We start from the raw sequence: 19,490 nt of genomic DNA on the forward strand, positions 1-19,490 counted from the left end.
GATTAAATGCATAACTTTTATTAATAGTGGCTTTTATTTTTATTGCAGCTGTTTCATGCCAGCTTTATTGTGCAGATATATGCACCTGTTAAAGATTGAGTCAGGCTTTTAATTTCATTCCAAACCCCCCGCCCCCAAACAATCCTATCCTCTTTTACATATTTACTAGTTCAAACTACGTTTAATAAAATTAATGTTCATATACTGTTTTTTCTTATTTAATCTTAACCAAGCCACAGTATATTCTTAAAGCTTTTCTCAGGAACCAGTATCAGTCAATTTGACCTCTCTCCCACTTTTCTTTTCTTTTAGAGACTTGTCACACTACTTACAAGGCAAAGACTTGGAATCTGTCAATGTTTACAATGAATTACCATATTTTTCGGAGTATAAGACACACCGGAGCATAAGACACACCTACATTTTTTGTTTAAAGGTGTTTAAAAAATGTTTAAAATGTTTAAAAATAATTAATTTTTTTTAATTAATTTTTTTTTATTTTTTAGACAAACACACATACAAACATACAATGTATTTTCTTTAAACAGAGTATTTGTCCGGTTCACAAATTTAAACAGTGTTTAGTCATTTCAATTAAATTTACAATTTCTATATTTCCTTTTCCTGTTTATTCCTCATCTATTTTTTTTAAACCAATATTACCCTTCATCTTCATCTCTAATCTTAATCAAATTAAATTTTTCCCTTCTATTCTATATTATACCCCTTCCCATTGTCATCTATTTTTATATCCATCCTCACATTGGTTAATTATGTAATATTACAATTGTTTAATACAAATTCAACATTTTAATATAAATCAATTAGTTATATAACTATCTTTTTTGTATATTAATCAATATGAACATGAATATTCCAATTATTTCCATGCAATCCAATTTCTTATAAATCAATTAATTATATTTACCAATAACAATAAACCAAATAATTTTCCCCATATAAAAGAAAAACTTATCATTGTCTAGATTTCAAAAATACAAAGACAAATATTCCAATTATTATTCATTTCATTTTTACAATCATGATTTCCCATTTATTTCTTATTACTATTCATATTTCAATTTTAAATATGTATAACATCTTTCTCTTTCATTTCTTTTTCTTTTTCTCCCTTCCCATTTTTATTTTTGCCTTTTTCTTTCTCCTTTTTTTCCTTTTGTGTTTTAAAATCTTGAACTCTTCTCTTTTGCCCTAAATTTTCCATTGTTTGCACCTACCTTTTTTGGTTAGGAAAAAGAAGAAAAAGAAATTTCTCTCTGCCTCTGCCTCTGCCTCTGCCTCTAAGCAATTTTGCCTCGCTCCAGCAAACAGCCTGTTTTACTTTTATTTTCGTTTTCAGCATAGCTTGATTAGCACAAGGGAAAAAAAATCTGCTCCAGCAATTTGCCTCTTTGCAGCAAGCAGCAGAGCTCTGCGCAAAACAGCTGAGAGCAAATCAGCTGGGAGTCGGGAGGCCAATCAAATCAATTTGTGCTAATTAGGCTGTACTGAAGCTGATAGGAGCTGTTTTTTCTTGCTGTTTGCTTGGAAGGAGGTAACTGGTGCGAGGCAGAGGCCAAAGGGTGGGGGCCAGTGGGTGGGCAGGGCTACATTCGATGTATAAGACACACCTAAATTTTCACCCCCTTTTGGGGGTGGGGAAGGTGCGTCTTATACTCCGAAAAATACGGTACTTTATTTCTTTTATTTTCAGCATTTGTTTCTTACTTTTCTATAACATACTAAAGATAGCTTGTAATAAATTATTGTGATTGTAACCAGTAATAAAAAGTAGGTATTAATAAAAGCAATAGTCTTGAACATGAATGGAATAGAACTATTGGCATTAAACAATACAGAATGCTAATCTGAATAATTGACTGAAAAATGAACATTTTTGCCTGCCCACTAAAAGTGCATAATAAACGTTATAGAAGAATTTTGCTAGGGAGACTTTGTTACAGCGAACCGGTAGTGACAGGATTTGAAACCCACTACTGATGTCAACTTAAATTCATCTTTCATGCCTTTCTGATTTCTGGGTGTCTGTCTCAGTGATCCATTCATTGCATTCCAGATATGATTTCTAAAAGCAAATTAAATCCTAGATTTATAACACCTGAAAATATATACATAATTTGAATGGCTTCTATGGCCAGTGATAGAATGGAATATATCTTGTGAAAACATGAAAAAGTATTCAGTAAAATATATGGTAGTCTGAATAACCTCGCAGAACATAAACACTTCATCTTGTAGTAAAACTATTCTTAGCACCACTTCACTCTACAGGAAGCAGAATAAATTCTTGAATCTTTTATGGTAGCTGAGACCCAGACATTTTCACAAACACATCCCTGTCCTAAAATAACTAAGTAAGACCACAGATTTATATACTGCCTTTTTCTCTCATCTGAAATCCCCACATATCCAGTTGGGAGAGTTCATTTATATAGTTTTTCATCTATAGCCTATAGATGAGCAGTGCAACAAAAATGTATTTTATGGTAAATTATTTGTTTTTAATATCTCTCGGTATTCAGTTATTCTGCAGTTGATAAAGTATGTATTTTAATCCTGTAATAAAGTTTACTGAAGTGTTAACATCTGATCATAAATATAATATCATGAACATAGCATAGGATTTGGGTGCCTTGTTGTTTAATTATCTCACTTTTTTTGTTGTTTCTACAAATTCTTAATTTTAGATTGTTATATTAATATTTGAATACGACGTAAAAATTAGTTTTTTAAAACAAAATATATATAGTTTCTCATCTCGATTTTTCCCCTTAAGGGAGAAGATGAACATGTATGTGTAATTAGTCAAATATGAAGCAGAGGAGGCAGAAATTATTTCACTAAAATTATAGTGAAAGCTGCCTATAGGTTTTGCTAGGAGAGATACTGTCAAATATAGGGACAGAATAGTTTTAATCTGCAGTTTACCTCCATATAGTGCCAGCTACTTCAGGGCAATATTGTAAGTCAACACATTCATATCATTTATACAATGCTACATATTAGAATTAGAATAGGGGCTTCTGAATACATGAGAGCATTGAAACAGACATGTAATGATGGAAACATATACTGTGCTGAAGTTTTCTGAATGGAACCTGATGCATTTTACAGGTATAATGTAGGGAGGGAGGAAGGGAGGGAGAGGGGGAAAGGGAGGGAGATACCTGTATGTATACAGCTACATAAACATGCAGTTGAATTATGTGAATGCATCTGGAAAGACAATAGATATATTTCATGAAATGTGATTATATATTTAGTATTGTTTTAAATTAATAATCATTGAACCTTTCCTCAGATATATTAATTAATTGGTAACAGTTTAAATTAAATTCTGTTTTCTTTTCTCTCTCTCTGTTTTCCTGATGTCTTCTTTATTAAATGTTCTGTTTTTGATAAGACCCAAAATGCTATTCAGCTCCATGAGAGGATTCAGTCTTCTAGTATGGATGCCAAGTTGGAAGCATTGAAAGATTTAGCCAGTTACTCACGTGATGTAACATTTGCCCAAGAATTTATCAATCTAGATGGGATTTCACTCTTAACACAGATGGTTGAAAGTGGCACTGAGTAAGTATTCTGTTGTAATTCTACTACCATTTTTGTACATTTTTCATAGCTATCTTAAGGTAAGCTTTGCAAATTACATTCACTGGACCATATTTTGAAAAATGAGTGACATGATCCCTCATTCTGTTGAAACCGATGAGATATGTAAGTGAAATATGTTAAAAAGAAACGGTTACTTTGGTGAAATTTAAGAGAATTTATTTATCAAGAAACCAATAATAACAGAGTTGGAAAGGACTTTGGAGATCTTCTAATCCAACCCCCTGCTCAAACAGGAGACTCTATGCCATTCTGAACAAAGAGCTGCCAATGTCTTCTTAAAAATCCCCAGAGACAGAGCATCCACAACTTCTGGAGGCAAATTGTTCCACTAATTAATTGTTCTTATTGTCAGGAAATTTCTCCTTAGTTCCAGGTTGGTTCTCTCTTTCATTAGTTTACATCCATTGCTTCTTGTCCTGCCTTCAGGTGCTTTAGAGAATAGAAGTTGACCCTGTTCCAGTATTTGAGGGGCTCAATAGAAATTGAGCCCCTCGAATATTGGAAGATGATGCCATCTCACTCTTAATCTTTCTTTTCATTAAACTACACATTCCTGCCATCTGAAAAAATGAGATTATGTTACATATTTTTGATAGCCTGTTTATTTATAATTATAACCTACCTTAGAAAATCCTGACATTGAGCGTAACGGAAATCCAACATTTCTATTAGTAAAGTCATGTAACTTTCTTGAATATAGATTAGATGCTAATGAAGCTGATCCTAGTAGCCTTTAAAATAACTGGGACTTTATTGCATTGAAATGAAACAAAGTTGTGGCTAACTTAATCTGAACCCAGTCCCAAAGTTTTATTTTCGTAATCTAGAGAACTAAATATTAGATGATCCTAGAAGAGCCCAAACCCTGTGATACTGTGTAGTTTTCTGATAAAAAAGACAATATCCAAATAGTGAGTTTTATGAAATGATGTAATGGATAAGTCTGTTGAAAATGATACTGCTGGGATGAAATTTATTCTGCCTGATTTCTGCTTTAGAACTAAATAATTTAATCACATTGACATGGAATAAATTACCTGCCCTCTAGGTTGGCTTGACTTGACATATGTTAGGTCAGAAAAATAAATAATTTAACAAGGGAACAACCAATATTCTCTTTTGGAAGCAATTTCTTAAAATCATTGTGACATATTAGTATTGTTTTATATATCACACACAATTTGAAAATCTTAGATTATGCATTAAGAAATAGAAAACTATATGCAAATTGAAATAATTGTTTATTTATTTAATTTAGACTGCAATGTCTAGAAATATTTTTATAATGTGTAATTACACATTTTACATATTCCAATTAATAGAATCCACATTATGAAAACAAAGAAAAAGATAATATAATCTTTTCCAATCAAGTTTCCAATAGCTTCAATTCATTAAAAATCAATCACAGCTTAGTTGCAAGCTAAATACCTCATCAACTCATAGCTATTCCTGTCACATAATTAATTTGACCTCCTTATTTAATAGGAAAACAGTATTGAGGGAGATGATAACCTTCCACTCTGACAAAATTGAACTGAAACCTTCCAAACCATAATTACTTCAGGAAAAAGACTTCTAAAAGGTCACTGCAGTCACACAGAAATAAGGATGCTGCGTGCTGCAGTGGCATACAAATACAGTTAAAACTGCATTATATTTTTCTTCTTTAGTTATGAATCCTTTTGTTTTACTTGTAAGAGAATTACTCATGGAACACTGAGATTTAGCAATGGCATCTGTCCAATCCTTCAATCCCAACAAAGATAGAAATTATTTATTGTCATTTAAAAAATAGGACTTATATTATATAATAAACATTTTATGGTATTTGGGAAGAAATTAGATTGGACATTTATGCATGAGAGCTTTAGAATTGCAAAGTTGAACCAATTTCTATGCTATCTCTAAAGAGGACCAACAGAGAAGGCTCTGGCACCTTCAACATGGTTTTGCTATGCTAGGCCTTGGCAACTTTTACTTTAGAAAAAAGTGATTCAAGTATTATCAGGGAAGACATAGGATTGTCCCATTTTATGGGTTACCAGTAAGTATTTTGAGAATATCGCTAAAGCTGATCAGCATCATTTCTAATTTACCATGGACAACTGCAAGGATCATATTTATGAAAGTTTGGAAGGAGGGATACACTTTTAAAAAGAAATTAATACAATTCTTCAAAATGTTCATATTTGCAACCTTTTCAAAAGTGCAAAGCAACAAAAGCTTTTTCCAAGTGGTGCCATCATTACAATTAGCCAATCTAATTGGATGAGAGGAGTTAATAGTATAATACCTCTGGGGAAAAGCACAGGCTGAACAAGACTGGGAAAAGTAATTGTAATTTCCAAATTCATCCTAATATTTTTTAATGTATATATTTTTTATTATGATAACATTTAAAATTGTAGTGGAAGAATTGAGCTTGGAATGGAAGACTGGGTTTTTATACCTTCCGTTCCAGAAGTTCTTTGGACTTTCACACTCCGAAACTGCTTCCAGTGTGGCACTTATCTTCCAGGGACCATTGCCCTTGGCATCCTCCCCTAGTCCTAAGGTTTCAGAGAACTAAGGATATTGCAGATTATGTTGCCCTTGTAGCAATTATAAAGGAAGAGGATTTCAACAATGCTGCTTCCTTGTTCCTTAGCATAAAGAGATATATGTAGATATTTCAGCCTTCCTTCCCTTCTTGGGAGATAAACTTGGGGGTTACTGTTCCCTGCTTCCCATTTTCATCCCGTTAATGGAAGAGGAAGAATTCTAACTAATGGAAGGGCCACATGTCACATATATGATTGATTTCTTTTGGCTGCAGTATGACCCCATCCAAATGTAGATTCCTATAAACTTTGGTTAAATCATAGTTTAACAAGAAACATGAATATAGCCCAATGATTTGAACAATGTTCACAGTATTCAGTATTAATTTTATCAGGATTTGAGGGTTAGTTTTTGTCTGTTGAATTACAAATTATGAGAACTGATATTTTATTATTCCTGAAATATATATTAAAGGGTCAGTCAAACTGCAGTTTAGACCACAGAAAACCAAGGAGCAAGAAATACATATTTTTCTTGCATATTGCACTACATAGAATGTACTTATTTTTGTAAAATCCAGGCAATTTATGTTGTGTAATGTGTCTTTCTTGTACACTGCTGTAAATCACAATATTGTTTTTCATAAATGGGTAAGCACTGCATTTTTAACTTGGTGATTTATTTTTTTCCACCATTTTTAAAAAAAATTGTGGATGGCTAAATAATCTTCTAAATAGTAAGGCCAATCTCTCCTTCTCCCTCTCCCTCTCCCTCTGGGGCCTCTCCCTCTCCCTCCCTCCCTCCCTTTCTCTCTTTTGAGATTGAATCCATCTAGACAGAGTTTTCCAGGAGGCAGGGTTCAGATTCTTTATTACCAATTGTACAATCATATTTTATTCCCTATAAGTTGTCCTAACTGGATTTAAAAGCAAATATACTTCTTTTTATGTAATTAGAGGTTTTGCCAGATATACCACAAAGGAGTTGTCTCATCGAAGGTCGGCAAAATTCATCTCAGCTGGAAATGACTCCTGGCAAATATAAAGTTGCACATTCAGCAAGTATTAAGCTTTGTGGTGTAGAGAATTCCAAAAGGAACTGCTGTTCTTTTGGTAGAAAGCCAGCTCTATAATACAGAGCCCCTTTGGGACCAAACAGTGAGCATATTGTGGTAAACAAATGCTTGAGCAAGCATCTTTTCACTATTATTTCATAGTTTTGCCATTGCTCTTCAATTATTTTCCCCCTTTCTATTAAAATTAGTTTCAACAAAAGTTTGTGGTTGATTGTTAATGCTGCCTGAATTATTGAAGATGGTGCATTTTTATATTGTTTGAATTATGTGGCTTTTTATAAGGAATTCAATTTTCTCTCAATACCATTTTTAATTGTTAGAATACGTCTAGTCTGGTAATTGTAAAGCATCAGCCACCATTCATTATCTACAAATGACAAATGTTGTGATGTTAATTTTTGGAGCAACATGCAAAGTTATGTCTGTTCTGTTCTATCTTACTATAACTATGTTGCCAAGCAAGATTGATATGAATTCATGTTATTTCTCTGTTAACATCAGGTGAAAGGTCAACATACAAAATAGTGAATAGATTGCTTATTCTTCTGTTCTCATCTGTTATAATGAGAAGTGTCATAAAGACCTGGAAGCATTTTCTAAAATAAACCTATATTTTTATTTATTTATTAAATTTATTGGCCTCTCTATCCCATACACCACTCTCTCTCTCCCTCCCGCCCCCTCCCGCCCTCTCTATCCCATACACATACACACTTTCTCTCAAAGATTCCGTTAGTTTGAAAATCCCAGCTTCATCCACTTGTATATTACTGTAATGCCAAAAGCTCATTCATTGTAGCTCTTTGCTATGAGAGGGGATAAAAAAATTGTTGATCCTGTTTAACAGTATGATATGATTATCCTCTGTCCAGTTGTGAAGAAATTTTTGTCCCTGATAATTCTGCTAAAAGAGTGTAACCTTTTCAGCACATAAAAATACAGTACTTCAGCACCTTTTTGTTTAATTTGTTTTTCCCACAATAAACCTTTTTTGAGTTGATTTCCATATTTCCTCCAAGTGTTTTTAACTCATATTGTTATATATTCGAGTCTGTTTCACTTGAATGATTGCCAAATGTGATTTTATTAGACTTTATTCTAACCCTCAGCTAAATTCAAACAGACAACACAATGTCTTTCTGTTTTTCCTTACCTGAAATTTTTTAAATTTTTGCAGACGATATCAGAAATTGCAGAAGATAATGAAGCCCTGGTAAGAACCTGATTGGCTCATGACCCTGCAACTTTCCTCTTCTTTGCATGATTAAATATCAGGTCTTTCTGCTGATTTTATTTATTTAAATACCTACACATATTTTCAGCAGTACATTTTTTTTGCTTCTCTTTACTGTTCTTTTACTCCTATTTGCACAATTTTATTATGATCCTTTCTGTTATTTTTTATTTTATTTACTTTTCACTACTTATAGAATGGATACCTTATATTCCTGTGTCTGTGACAAATTTTGGCTAGTGCTTTTATTGTTTGAGTGATAACTATTTATTTTATAAATCATTGTACATACCATATTTTTTGGACTATAAGATGCTCCGGACTATAAGACACACATTAGCTTTAGAGGAGGAAAACAAGAAAAAAAAAATCTCCCCGTTTGCTATGGCCCATTCACAGCCACCATGGCCCATTTACCATGGCCCGTTCGCCACACCGCAGCCTCCTTGCCACAGCCCATTTGCTGTGATTGGCAGCAATAGGCGGCGATCCCCACTGCCTAGAACACCTGATCAGTGCCATACCAACCCTCCTCCCCCTACCGCAATATTTGATCTATAAAATGTACAAACACTTCTATCCACTTTTGGGGGGAGAAAGTGCATCTTAAAGTTCGAAAAATATGTGCATGATCATCAATCATGAACATTTTAATTTCTAGCATGTGGCAGCTGGGGATTATAGAAGCTGAAATTCAGCACAGTTTGAAAATATCAAATCAGTGAACACTATTTTAGCATCTGTTGTTATGATTAGAATGCTTTTATGTCAATTTTTTTTTGAATGAGATATTTCTATATTTAACAGGATGCACTGTGTATTTCACTTCAAGCTGTCAGTTGTAAATTGCAAGAAATTCTTGAGTTGAGATGATATAGCAATAACAATAGCACTTAGACTTATATACCGCTTCACAGTGCTTTAATTTTAAATAATTTTTATTAATATATTCTATACACCAATACTCAAATAAAATATACAATCCTGCCACCATGGTATAATTTGATTACATTGCCCATAAATATAAAGTCATTCCGTTATACATTCATATTTGCCATTATATATATACATCATCATATACCTATTCTACCCCACCTTTTCTGGACCCAATCGTACCATACTTTCCAACTGTTATAAAATTCTGAATCTTTTTTACCATTGATCAATCTAGTTAATCTATCTGATTCCGCACACTCATTAATTTTATATATTATTTTCAAATCTATTGGTAAGTATTGATTTTTCCACTCCTGCGCATACGCTAATCTTGCTGCAGTAATAATGTGAATCAACAAGAACCATATATCTGATTTAACATTCAAAGGTTTTGCCCCCAATAGGAAAATCTCGGGCCTTAATTCCAAATTAATCTGTGTAATTTCCAAAATCCATTGCCGTATTTTTTTCCAATATTTAACCGCCTGCGCGCAGGTCCACCATTGGTGAAAATAAGTTCCATTACTGTAACCATGCTTCCAACAGCGGGCAGATGTCCCGGGAAACATTTTAGCTAATCTCGCCGGGGGGAGATGCCACCGGTAGACCATTTTATATATGTTTTCTTTGTATGAAGAAGCCATAGTTAATTTCATATTTTTCAACCAAATCTGTTCCCATTGCTGGAAGCATGGGGACAAAATTTTGTCCCCATGCTATCATACAATCGTTCACTACATCCTGTCCTATCTGCAGAGACAATAAATATGCATAACATTTAGATAGTATTCCTTTCCCTCCTTCTAATAAGATCTTATCCAATTCTTGTCTTTTACGGTAGATTCCTTCACTATATAAATCTTTTTTATACCTGGAGTGCACTTGAGAATAAGACCACCAGTCTATCTTATATCCTTGAAGAGTTAATAATTCTCGTGACTTCAGATTACCCTGAACATCCAAGAAAACTTCATACGTCAATGTTTTCTCCCCTTTATACAATGTCGGGTAAATCTGAGCTTCCTGCGCCAACATCCAACATGGAACTTTTGAATATACTCTTCTTCTAACCTTTTCCCAAGTGTACCCAAGCGTCCTATGTAAATAGTGATCATCAAAGTGTCTAGGGCAGCCGGATGCTCCCGGCCATAGAAAATAGTGCCAGCCATGTTGAAGACCGGCTCCCTCAAATGTCAAAAGTTGTCTCTTTTGTAGGACCATCCATTCGTTCACCCAAATCAAGTTCGCTGCTTGGTGATAGAGCTCCCAATTTGGGAGTCCAAATCCTCCTCTATTTTTGGGTTCTTGTAACATTTTAAGTCTAATCCGCGGCCTCTTTCCCTGCCAGATAAATTTAGATATACTCCTATCCAAATTTGTAAAAAACTCTTTATTCAACCTTACCGGGGCTGTTTGGAATAGAAATAACCATTTGGGTAACACACACATCTTAATGGTTGCCACCCTTCCCAAAATTGATAGCTGGAGATTTTTCCATCTTTCTAGGTCTCTGAGCATCTGGCTGTAAAGAGGAAGGTAGTTATCCTCCTTTATGGAGGAGCATCTGGCAGTCAACCATATACCCAGATACTTAATTTTATTTGTTATTCTTAAACCCATTAACTGCTCCAGCTGTTGCCTTTGCATCTGAGTCATATTTTTTGCTAGGATTTTAGTTTTTTTTTCATTCATCAGTAATCCCGCTACCTTCCCATACTCTCTAATCAAGCATAATAATTTCAGGCCCGAGTCCAGTGGTTGATCCAAGATAAATACAAAATCGTCTGCATAAGCCTGGACTTTAATTTCCTCCTGCCTAATCTTCATTCCTCTTACTTCCGTGTTTCCTCTCACTTCTCTAAGCAGGGGCTCTAAAGTTAATACAAATAGCAATGGGGAAAGGGGACATCCCTGTCTTGTACCTCTACGAATTTGAATTCTCTCCGTCTCCTCTCCATCTATGAGAACTCTTGCAGTCTGCTCCCGGTAAATAGCTCGAATTGCCCGAATAAAATTCCCACCAAACTCCATATATTCCAATTGAGAAATCATAAATTCCCAACTGATTCTGTCAAACGCCTTTTGGGCGTCAACAAAAATTAAAGCTAATTGTTTATCCGGGTGATTTTCGAAAAATTCTAGTGTATTCATGATAATTCTAAGATTATCTCATAGATATCTATTAGGAAGGAAGCCGTTTTGGACTGACTGAATGAATGAATTGGTTAAGGAAGCAGCTAAGCCTGGCTGCAAGAACCCCCGCGAATATCTTATAATCGGAATTTAGTAATGATATTGGTCTATAGTTCTTAATAAGAGATAGATCAGTTCCTTCTTTTGGGATAATAGAAATATAAGCCTCAGTCCAAGATACTGGAACCTGAGCCTCTTTCATAACCGCATTGAATAAATCCGTCATGTGTCTTCCTACCACATCAAACACTATTTTGTATAATTCAACTGGAAGGCCATCTCTACCCAGGGTTTTGCCATTCGCCTGTGCTTTCATAACTGTTTCTACTTCCTCCATCGTAAATTCTGCATTAAGAATTTCCTTCATTGTTTCCGAGATTTTAGGCAAGTCTGTCTTTTCCAAATATTTCCGAATTTCACAAATATTTTCCTCTCCTTTCTGATAAAGCTGTGTGAAAAAATCCTGAGCTACCTTCTCTTGCCTTCCTTAGTACAATGAAGATTCCCAATTATATCTTTCAGCCCTTCTATTCTCCGTTGTTCCTGCTCCTTTCTAAGCCGGTAAACCAACCATCTTCCTGTTTTATTCACCCTTTCAAAAAAATTTTGTTTAGTCCACTTTATTTTATTTGCTAATTCCTCTTGATCTAATAATTTAATCTGATATTGCCAGTACTCCCTTTCCTCTATCAATGTTGTCTGGGTTAATCCATTTTGCATCCTTTCACAGTGCTTTATTGCCCTCTCTCAGTGATTTACAGAGTCAGCATATTGCCCCCAACAATCTGGGTCCTCATTTTACCCACCTCGGAAGAATGGAAGGCTGAGTCAATCTTGAGCCTGGTGAGATTTGATCTGCCAAAGTGCTGGTAGCCGGTGATCAGCAGAAGTAGCTTGCAGTACTGCACTCTAACTTCTGTGCCACCGAGGCTCATATGGATATATGTAATTAATTTAAAACTATTGTAGAAGCTGAAAATTTTGTAGGCAGGGAAAACTATTTGTAATCTTATAATATCATTTGCTTAGCAAAAATTGATTACTTTCCATTTTGTCTATGAGGTTATAATGTTGCATCTTCAAATCTCAAATTTAGTTTGATTTTTCAAATTAGGCTATTATATAATAATTCTAATTTATATTCCAAAAATGTTAGGCCATCTAATGATGAATTGCAGGATATCTCTGCACTTTTTCTATGTAAATTTCACTTTTCTCTTTTGAGTGGTTGTCCAGTATTCACAAATTATAAAATATTTTGTTTGGGTCTAAAATAAAATGTTATATTCTTTGCTCTTGTTTAGTTTTTTTGATATTGAAATATTGTTGCAGGACCTGATCTTCATCTCTATCTTCTTTTACCCATTGTAAAAAAAAATTTGAGGCTTCAACAGCTCTTACTGTTTTCACCAAGATGTTATCTCTGTACTCTTGTAATCTAATAATAGCCCATCGTCCACATAGTTTCACATCTCTTGACTTAATGTTTGTATCTCTTATTTGTTTTCCAAAATTTTCAACTTTACTTTGAATTACTTCTCCACTCAGTTGTCCTGTAAATACTTCAAGATTATTTGCATCTCAATTTTTGTCTTCCTTTTCAGATCTCTTTTAAATGATGCAGTTATTGATGTTGTTATTGAAGTTTATAACATTATTTCCAATTTCTCAAATACCTTTTGAAATGTCTCATATGTAATGCCTTTTTGTGATTTCTATAGGTTTCATTACTTTTCTAATAATAGCTGCTTCATCAGTTACATAAGTAAAAGGGAAATTTCAACTTTTTTATTTTTGGTTTTCTCTGGCCCTGAAATCTTTTATCCATTCTGGCATTCTATAATTTTATAGCCAAATGGTTTGTCTCAGATTTCTTTCATCTTTGTTTTACAAAGTCCACTAATCATCTTCCCACTAGAACTTTAAACTATTATTCTATTTATTTAATTATTTTTAAAACAATTTAGTAAAAATCCTAAAACTTCAAATTTCACTTCCTTCCTAATCCATTTTAAACTTTTTAAAAGAAGTTCTTATTAAGTTTTTTTTGCCATTGATCTTAAATTCTTTAAATTGTTTACTCTTTTGTTTAATCTGGAATAAAATGTCACACCATTTTTTTTTAAAAAAAAGCCAAAACCAAGCTTCTGTTTCGAAGATCTCTTTTAACTTTTAACTATTTGTAATTCAGATGTGCTTGAGAAAATGAGTGTTAGATAGATGGATTGAAGAGACTGGAGACAGGCTTCAGACAACAGCTCTTTAGTCAGCAATTATTTACAATCCAGCAGCAGCCTCTCAGACAGCTGGCCCTTTTATAGGGAGCTGTCAGGGAACCCAGCCGATTACATTCAAGCATTCTTCCCACTCAAATAGCGGACCAGAGGGAAAACTATCCTGTCAATATCTAACAATGAGGTTTCAACGAGCCTAGAGTCTTCTGTGAGCTTGGTGTCTGTCTTGTGGTTCCTGGCAGTTAACTTATGAGTCGACCTCCATCCTATGTTCTCCTCACAAGGAGTAGCTGTCTGGGACACAGTGGGCAATCTCTTTATCTCTCCTTTTTCTAAAAAGCCCAGCCATCAGTCTCTCTCCCACCCCCCACCCATCCCATGTTGTCTCAACTCTCTAGGAATCATCATAATGCGCCTTTGTCTTCATCCAGAAGAGCCCAATTTTTTAATTGGAATCTCACATACAGATGGAAAACAGTATTGTGGAACTTTCCACCCCTTTTATTTTTGCTGGTGAGAAGTTTTGAAAATATACTATGGATGCATTTGGAACATGGCAGTTAAGGAGTTTGCCTGTTTCCAGAACGTAATGCTGGGAACATCACTAGTTAAAAATTTTCAAGTTCCACAAATCCTCTATAACAGGGGTGTCAAAGTCAAGGCCCGTGGGGTGCTTAAATCTGGCCGATGGGGCCACCCTGAAATCAGCAAAGGACCAGCCCATGGTGCCTCTGCCAGTGAAAAGGGAACTTGGGGGGTTGCGCACAGCCCCTGAGCTCCATTTTCAAAGGCAGAAGGCTGCAGGAGACCATCCAGCCACAAACAGGGCCCGAGGATGCAGATGGTCCCCTGAGTCCTGTTTTCACTGGCAGAGTGTTGCAAGAGGCTGTCCAGGCTGAAAACGTGCCCCAGGGGAGGGGGGCACATGCACCCCCTGCGCTCTGTTTTCGCTTGCAGAGGACTGGCAAAACAAACTAAAAACAAAACAAAAGGAGAAATGTTTCCCCTTTTGCATTTGAGAATCTAAGAAGGGATAGGAAGGGAGAAAGGGAAAGAGGAAAGACCAAAAAAAAAAAAAAAAAAAGATGGGAAGAGAACAAGGAAGGGAAAAAAGGAAAAAGGAGAAGGAATGTCAGAGTTTCTTGCAAAAATCAAATCCAGAAGCACACACAGATAACTGATTCAGCTGGATTCATTAACTTCTTTATATACATAATAATAGATGAAGTATTTACAATACCAAGATAGATTCTTCGTCAATGTAGTAGCAGTTACAACACAAGGCAGGAGAGAACAGTTAGTTTCATTTCAGCAGAGCAGACAGCATGCACAGGCTGCTTAGTTTCAGTTTCAATTCTCTACACAGAATCAGAAGCTGCAGACTAAGACACCTCCTGGCTCCAGCCTGTCTCAGCTCCCAATGGGCTGACTTAGTTGCTATGCCTATTCATTGGCTGATCTAATCCAGTTTATGAATATTCATACTCTGACAAGGAAGAAGGAAGGAAAAAGAAAAGGAAGGGACGGTGGAAGGAAGGAAGGAAATAAGGAAGGTGTTGTGGTCCACCAGTGGCCTGCGGAGCTGGCAGCAGAGTCGGACTGCGAGGAGGTTGGGGAGGAACATGGGCCAGTCCTGGAGTCTGGGGAAGGCTCGGAGAAGGGCTCTGTGTCGGAGGCGGAGAGGGGGCCAGGGCCATCTGGGAGTTATGTGCTGCCTCCGGAGCCTTCAGAGTCAGACATCAGGGAGGCAGAGGAACAGGGGGAGCCTGTTCCCAGTGTGCATATACGCAGAGCTGCCAGAAGGCAAGAACAGTTAAAACGAAAGGGACGACTCGGGAGTAGGGCTTGGAGATGATTGACCCCTCCCATAAGACATAAATGAGGAGCAAAGGCATGTGAGTCTTTGCAGCAAGCAACTTTGTTCGTTCTGGTTGGTTTAAATTCTGAAGCTTCATTTTGACTCTGTGCTCCGTGTGGCCTTGCAAAGCTAATTGCCAATTAGATCTTTGGCAGTGTGTCAAGGGAGATAAAGGTGGGTGCTTATCAGCCTTATCCTGAAGAACGTGACAGACTTCTGTCAGACTCTTTACAAACTTTTTGTGACTCATTACGGGCTGTGAATGAACATCATTCACAGCCATTGAAATAAAAAGAGGGTTTTTGGGACTAATTGTGCGCTTCTTACTGTCTCAGGAAGCCTAGGTCAGAACAGTAGGAAGGAAATTCCTGCCTTAGCACTCAGCCACCAGCAGGGCAGCTTGGCTTGTCCCCTCCTGCTGACCTCTCCTGGTGGTCTCCCATTCTATCGCTGAGGATGCTTTGGTTACAAATCTGGGTCTCCTTGCATGGAGAGGGAGTGGGCTTCCCTCTGACCCACACACTTTACCCTCCTGCACACACCATGAGCAACCTGGCTCAGGAGAGGAAGAACAGCAACAGCCTCTAGGAGTTAAGCGCAGCCAGGCACCCCCTTGTGCTGGGCTGGGCTGTGGGGTCCCGGTGCCCTGGGAGCTCAAGGGCCAAGCTGGGCTCTTGCCATCTGCTACCTAGGGCTCTGGACAGACTGCGCTGCCATCCAGGGGTCTGCATGGCTTGAGAGGGACTGTGAGGCTCCTCTGGAGCACAGGAGTTTGGCGCTCTCCCTAGTCTTGCCTTCCTCTGCTGGAGACAATGGATTTCCCCAGCCCCTCCCAGGCCACCACAGGTGCCCCCGACATGAGTGATATTGTGCTACACGCCTACCCCAGCCACTCCACCCAGCCCCCTGAGGTCAAACACAGCCCTGATGCAGCTCTCAAGGAAATCAAGTTTCACACTCCTGTTCTATAGCTCTCCTCTTCAAGTAGAATTTTACCTACTAATCCTGCTATTTTTATTTTTGGGGGAGCCTGTGGGCATATTTCTAAACCAAGCACTGCAGCTACCTATCAAGCAAGACTTAATAACTCTAAGCAGCAAAGATATGACAACTAGATTGCAAGATAGAATTACTGTATTCAGCATCTGGAACTCATGGATGAGGGGAGAGAAACATTCTTAGAGATAAAAATAATGCCAAAGGCTAATCCTTTACTTTGTAGCATCCTAATTCCCCAACTGCTCCAACCCCAATTTTTTTACATTAGATTTTTTGTTAATGTAAATGTCTAGTCATGAACTAATTTATTAAATACCAACAAATGTAATGGTAAGCATACTGATATCCATAGAGACTAAGCTGAGGACCTGAGGCCTAATATTATATTGATTTTGATATAGTATTGTAACTGAATTGTGCTGTGGACTTTGATGCTGATTTTCAAAGAAAAGGAAGATTTAAACCTCAGACTGAATTACCTATTAATAAAAAAATCCCAATGGGCTGCATTCTTCATAGTTCTCTTTCCTATTTTAAATTCATCCCTGTATTGTGTGCTATATCTTTTTTTTTGAGAAAACGTTTTTATTATTTTTTTATAATCAAACAAATAACATTTTCACTTGTCTATTTAAACATTTATAAACCCAACCTTCCACCCCCCCCTTCCCAGCCCCCTCCCCCGACTTCCCAGAAGAAAAACAGGGTATAAATTTTACCAAACATACGCTAAAATATGCTAAGTTAATGCAAGACTTAAAACTCCCTGGACCCCTTAACTCCCCTTCTACAGATTATTCATCAACCTCCCTAAACTCAAAATAACATATAATCCTTTAAATTTAAGAGTTTTAAAAACATTAACAAACACTTAGATCATTCAAAGCCTAAAATTCTCGTAATACATCTATAAGATATTCTTAGTTCATTTACTTAATCATTTTACTCTCCCTCCTACTTTTATTCTCAAAATTCAAATATTTTTTTCTTAAACCTTAATTAATCATTAATTGAATTCTTAATTCATTTACTTAATCATTGTACTTAGTCATTAGTACATCAATTATTAGACCAAAGAAAATGAATCTTCCATTCTTCCTTTCTTTCTGTATTTTTTCCAATCTTTCTTCCTCCCTCTTACTTTTATTTTGAGGAGGTTTTGAATTTCAACTGGGGGTTGATGTATCTTTAAAACTTGTCACTTTCCTCTGATTTGGAGACCCTATATCGACTCTTCTTGCTTATATAATCAGTCAGTTCATAGAACGAAGAGTTAACTCGATGAGTTTGCAAAGAAAAGTCCAGTTGTTGCATTTCAATTAATTGTGTGAAAGCCTCTGCCAAATCTTCCGAAACCTCGTAGGGCTGGTCAGTTTTTTCTTCTTTCTGCTCCAAATTATATTTTTGAAAAGTTCTGTCAGTTAATTCCAAAAGAGCAGGAAGAAAGTTTGAAGATTCTTGAGAATCAGCCAAATCCAGCTTCTCTGTTTTAGTCAAAATGTCTCCTATATTGTCATTGTGCTTTCCTTCAAAAACATCCTCATTTGCTTTTATATCCTCCACCAGTTCTATAAATTTTCGTTCCATGATTGCTGTAAAATTATTAATAATTGCAGTTTGGTTGTTCATGGCTTCCTTTATAAATTCTGTAAGGTCTCTAAAAAAATCCTCCTGGCTCTGTGAGTCAGTTCTCTGTGTCATTTCTGACGCCATTAGAGAGCTTCCACCACTTTCAGGAACTCCTTACTTGGAAGCCATATTATTTTAAAAGAATTTTTCTTTTCAAAGCCATAAAATCTCTTGAGCAGCTTTCTCAGATTTATTTGTAGTTTATCAAGCAAGATAGTCTTTTCTACACCCAGCTCTCAAATCCCAGCAGCTTAAGTCCAGTCTCTAAGCACAAATCTATTAACAAGCACTTAACTTTCACTTTTCCAGCCACAATGAAGGCGCCATTTCCTCCTCCAGCTCAGCAAAATCAAGTAGAAACAATGTATCCCAGGAGTTAAGCAACATACTTGCAAAGGCTTGTTCTCCTGCTTCCGTTCTGTCTGCTTTTGGGATCACTTAATCTCCTTGTTGAAAGCAGAGTCGGTCGCCGGCATCTGGCTCCGTTTAAAACGGAGTCGCCACGGATCCGGAGCTTCAATGGGCTGAACTGGGAACTCTTACCCTCCAAGCCCCTGGAATTGCTCCAGGGGCTCCCAGGGAGCTCTACCCTCGCCCACCGGCTCTCCTCTCCTTCTTCTCCCGAAGGAGAGGTTTTCAAGCCGTCTGACAGCTGATTAGTGCAGTTTTCTGTTCTTTGTAGCAGCAGTGAATCATGTATTTCTCAAAATAAAATATCTGCTAAAATATATATCATATAATGATACCATATTTTTATACACTAAACTGCCCTACATGTTGCATTAGGGCAGGGGTGTCAAACTCAAATTTCATTGAGGGCCACATCAGGGCAATGATTGACCTCGGGGGCCGGCCGGGCGTGCCGAGTGGGTGGGCATGGCCAGCTTGATGCCCCTCCCCAAAGTGCTGGAATGTTTTCTCTTTGCATAGGGTAGATTGGGCTGAAGCCATGCTGGCCCGATGTTTCCTCTTCGCATTCGGTAGACAGGGCCAAAGCCGTGCTGGTCTGATGTTTCCTCTTCTCACTGGCTTGACCGGACCAAAGCCACACTGGCCCTTTGTTTCCTCTTCGCATTGGATAGACTAGGCCGAAGCAATGCAGGTAGATCGGGCTGAAGCAATGTGGGCTGGCCCCTTACATTTTCCAGGATG

At 36.8% G+C, this 19,490-nt stretch overlaps 1 protein-coding gene across 4 annotated transcripts in view; it reads left to right on the forward strand.

The window, feature by feature from the left end:
• Positions 1 to 19,490, forward strand: part of ELMO1 (engulfment and cell motility 1) — a 641,324-nt gene that overhangs the window by 211,483 nt on the left and 410,351 nt on the right. For all 4 annotated transcript variants that reach the window (XM_087892439.1, XM_087892442.1, XM_087892440.1 and 1 more), the window contains exons 6-7: positions 3,425 to 3,594; positions 8,433 to 8,468. In XM_087892439.1, coding sequence (XP_087748565.1) covers positions 3,425 to 3,594; positions 8,433 to 8,468 — 206 coding nt within the window. The remainder of the gene's footprint in view (positions 1 to 3,424; positions 3,595 to 8,432; positions 8,469 to 19,490) is intronic.

Source organism: Pantherophis guttatus, chromosome 4 (assembly GCF_059756535.1).
Source record: "Pantherophis guttatus breed Tessera chromosome 4, ASM5975653v1, whole genome shotgun sequence".
Classification (NCBI taxonomy): domain Eukaryota; kingdom Metazoa; phylum Chordata; class Lepidosauria; order Squamata; family Colubridae; genus Pantherophis; species Pantherophis guttatus.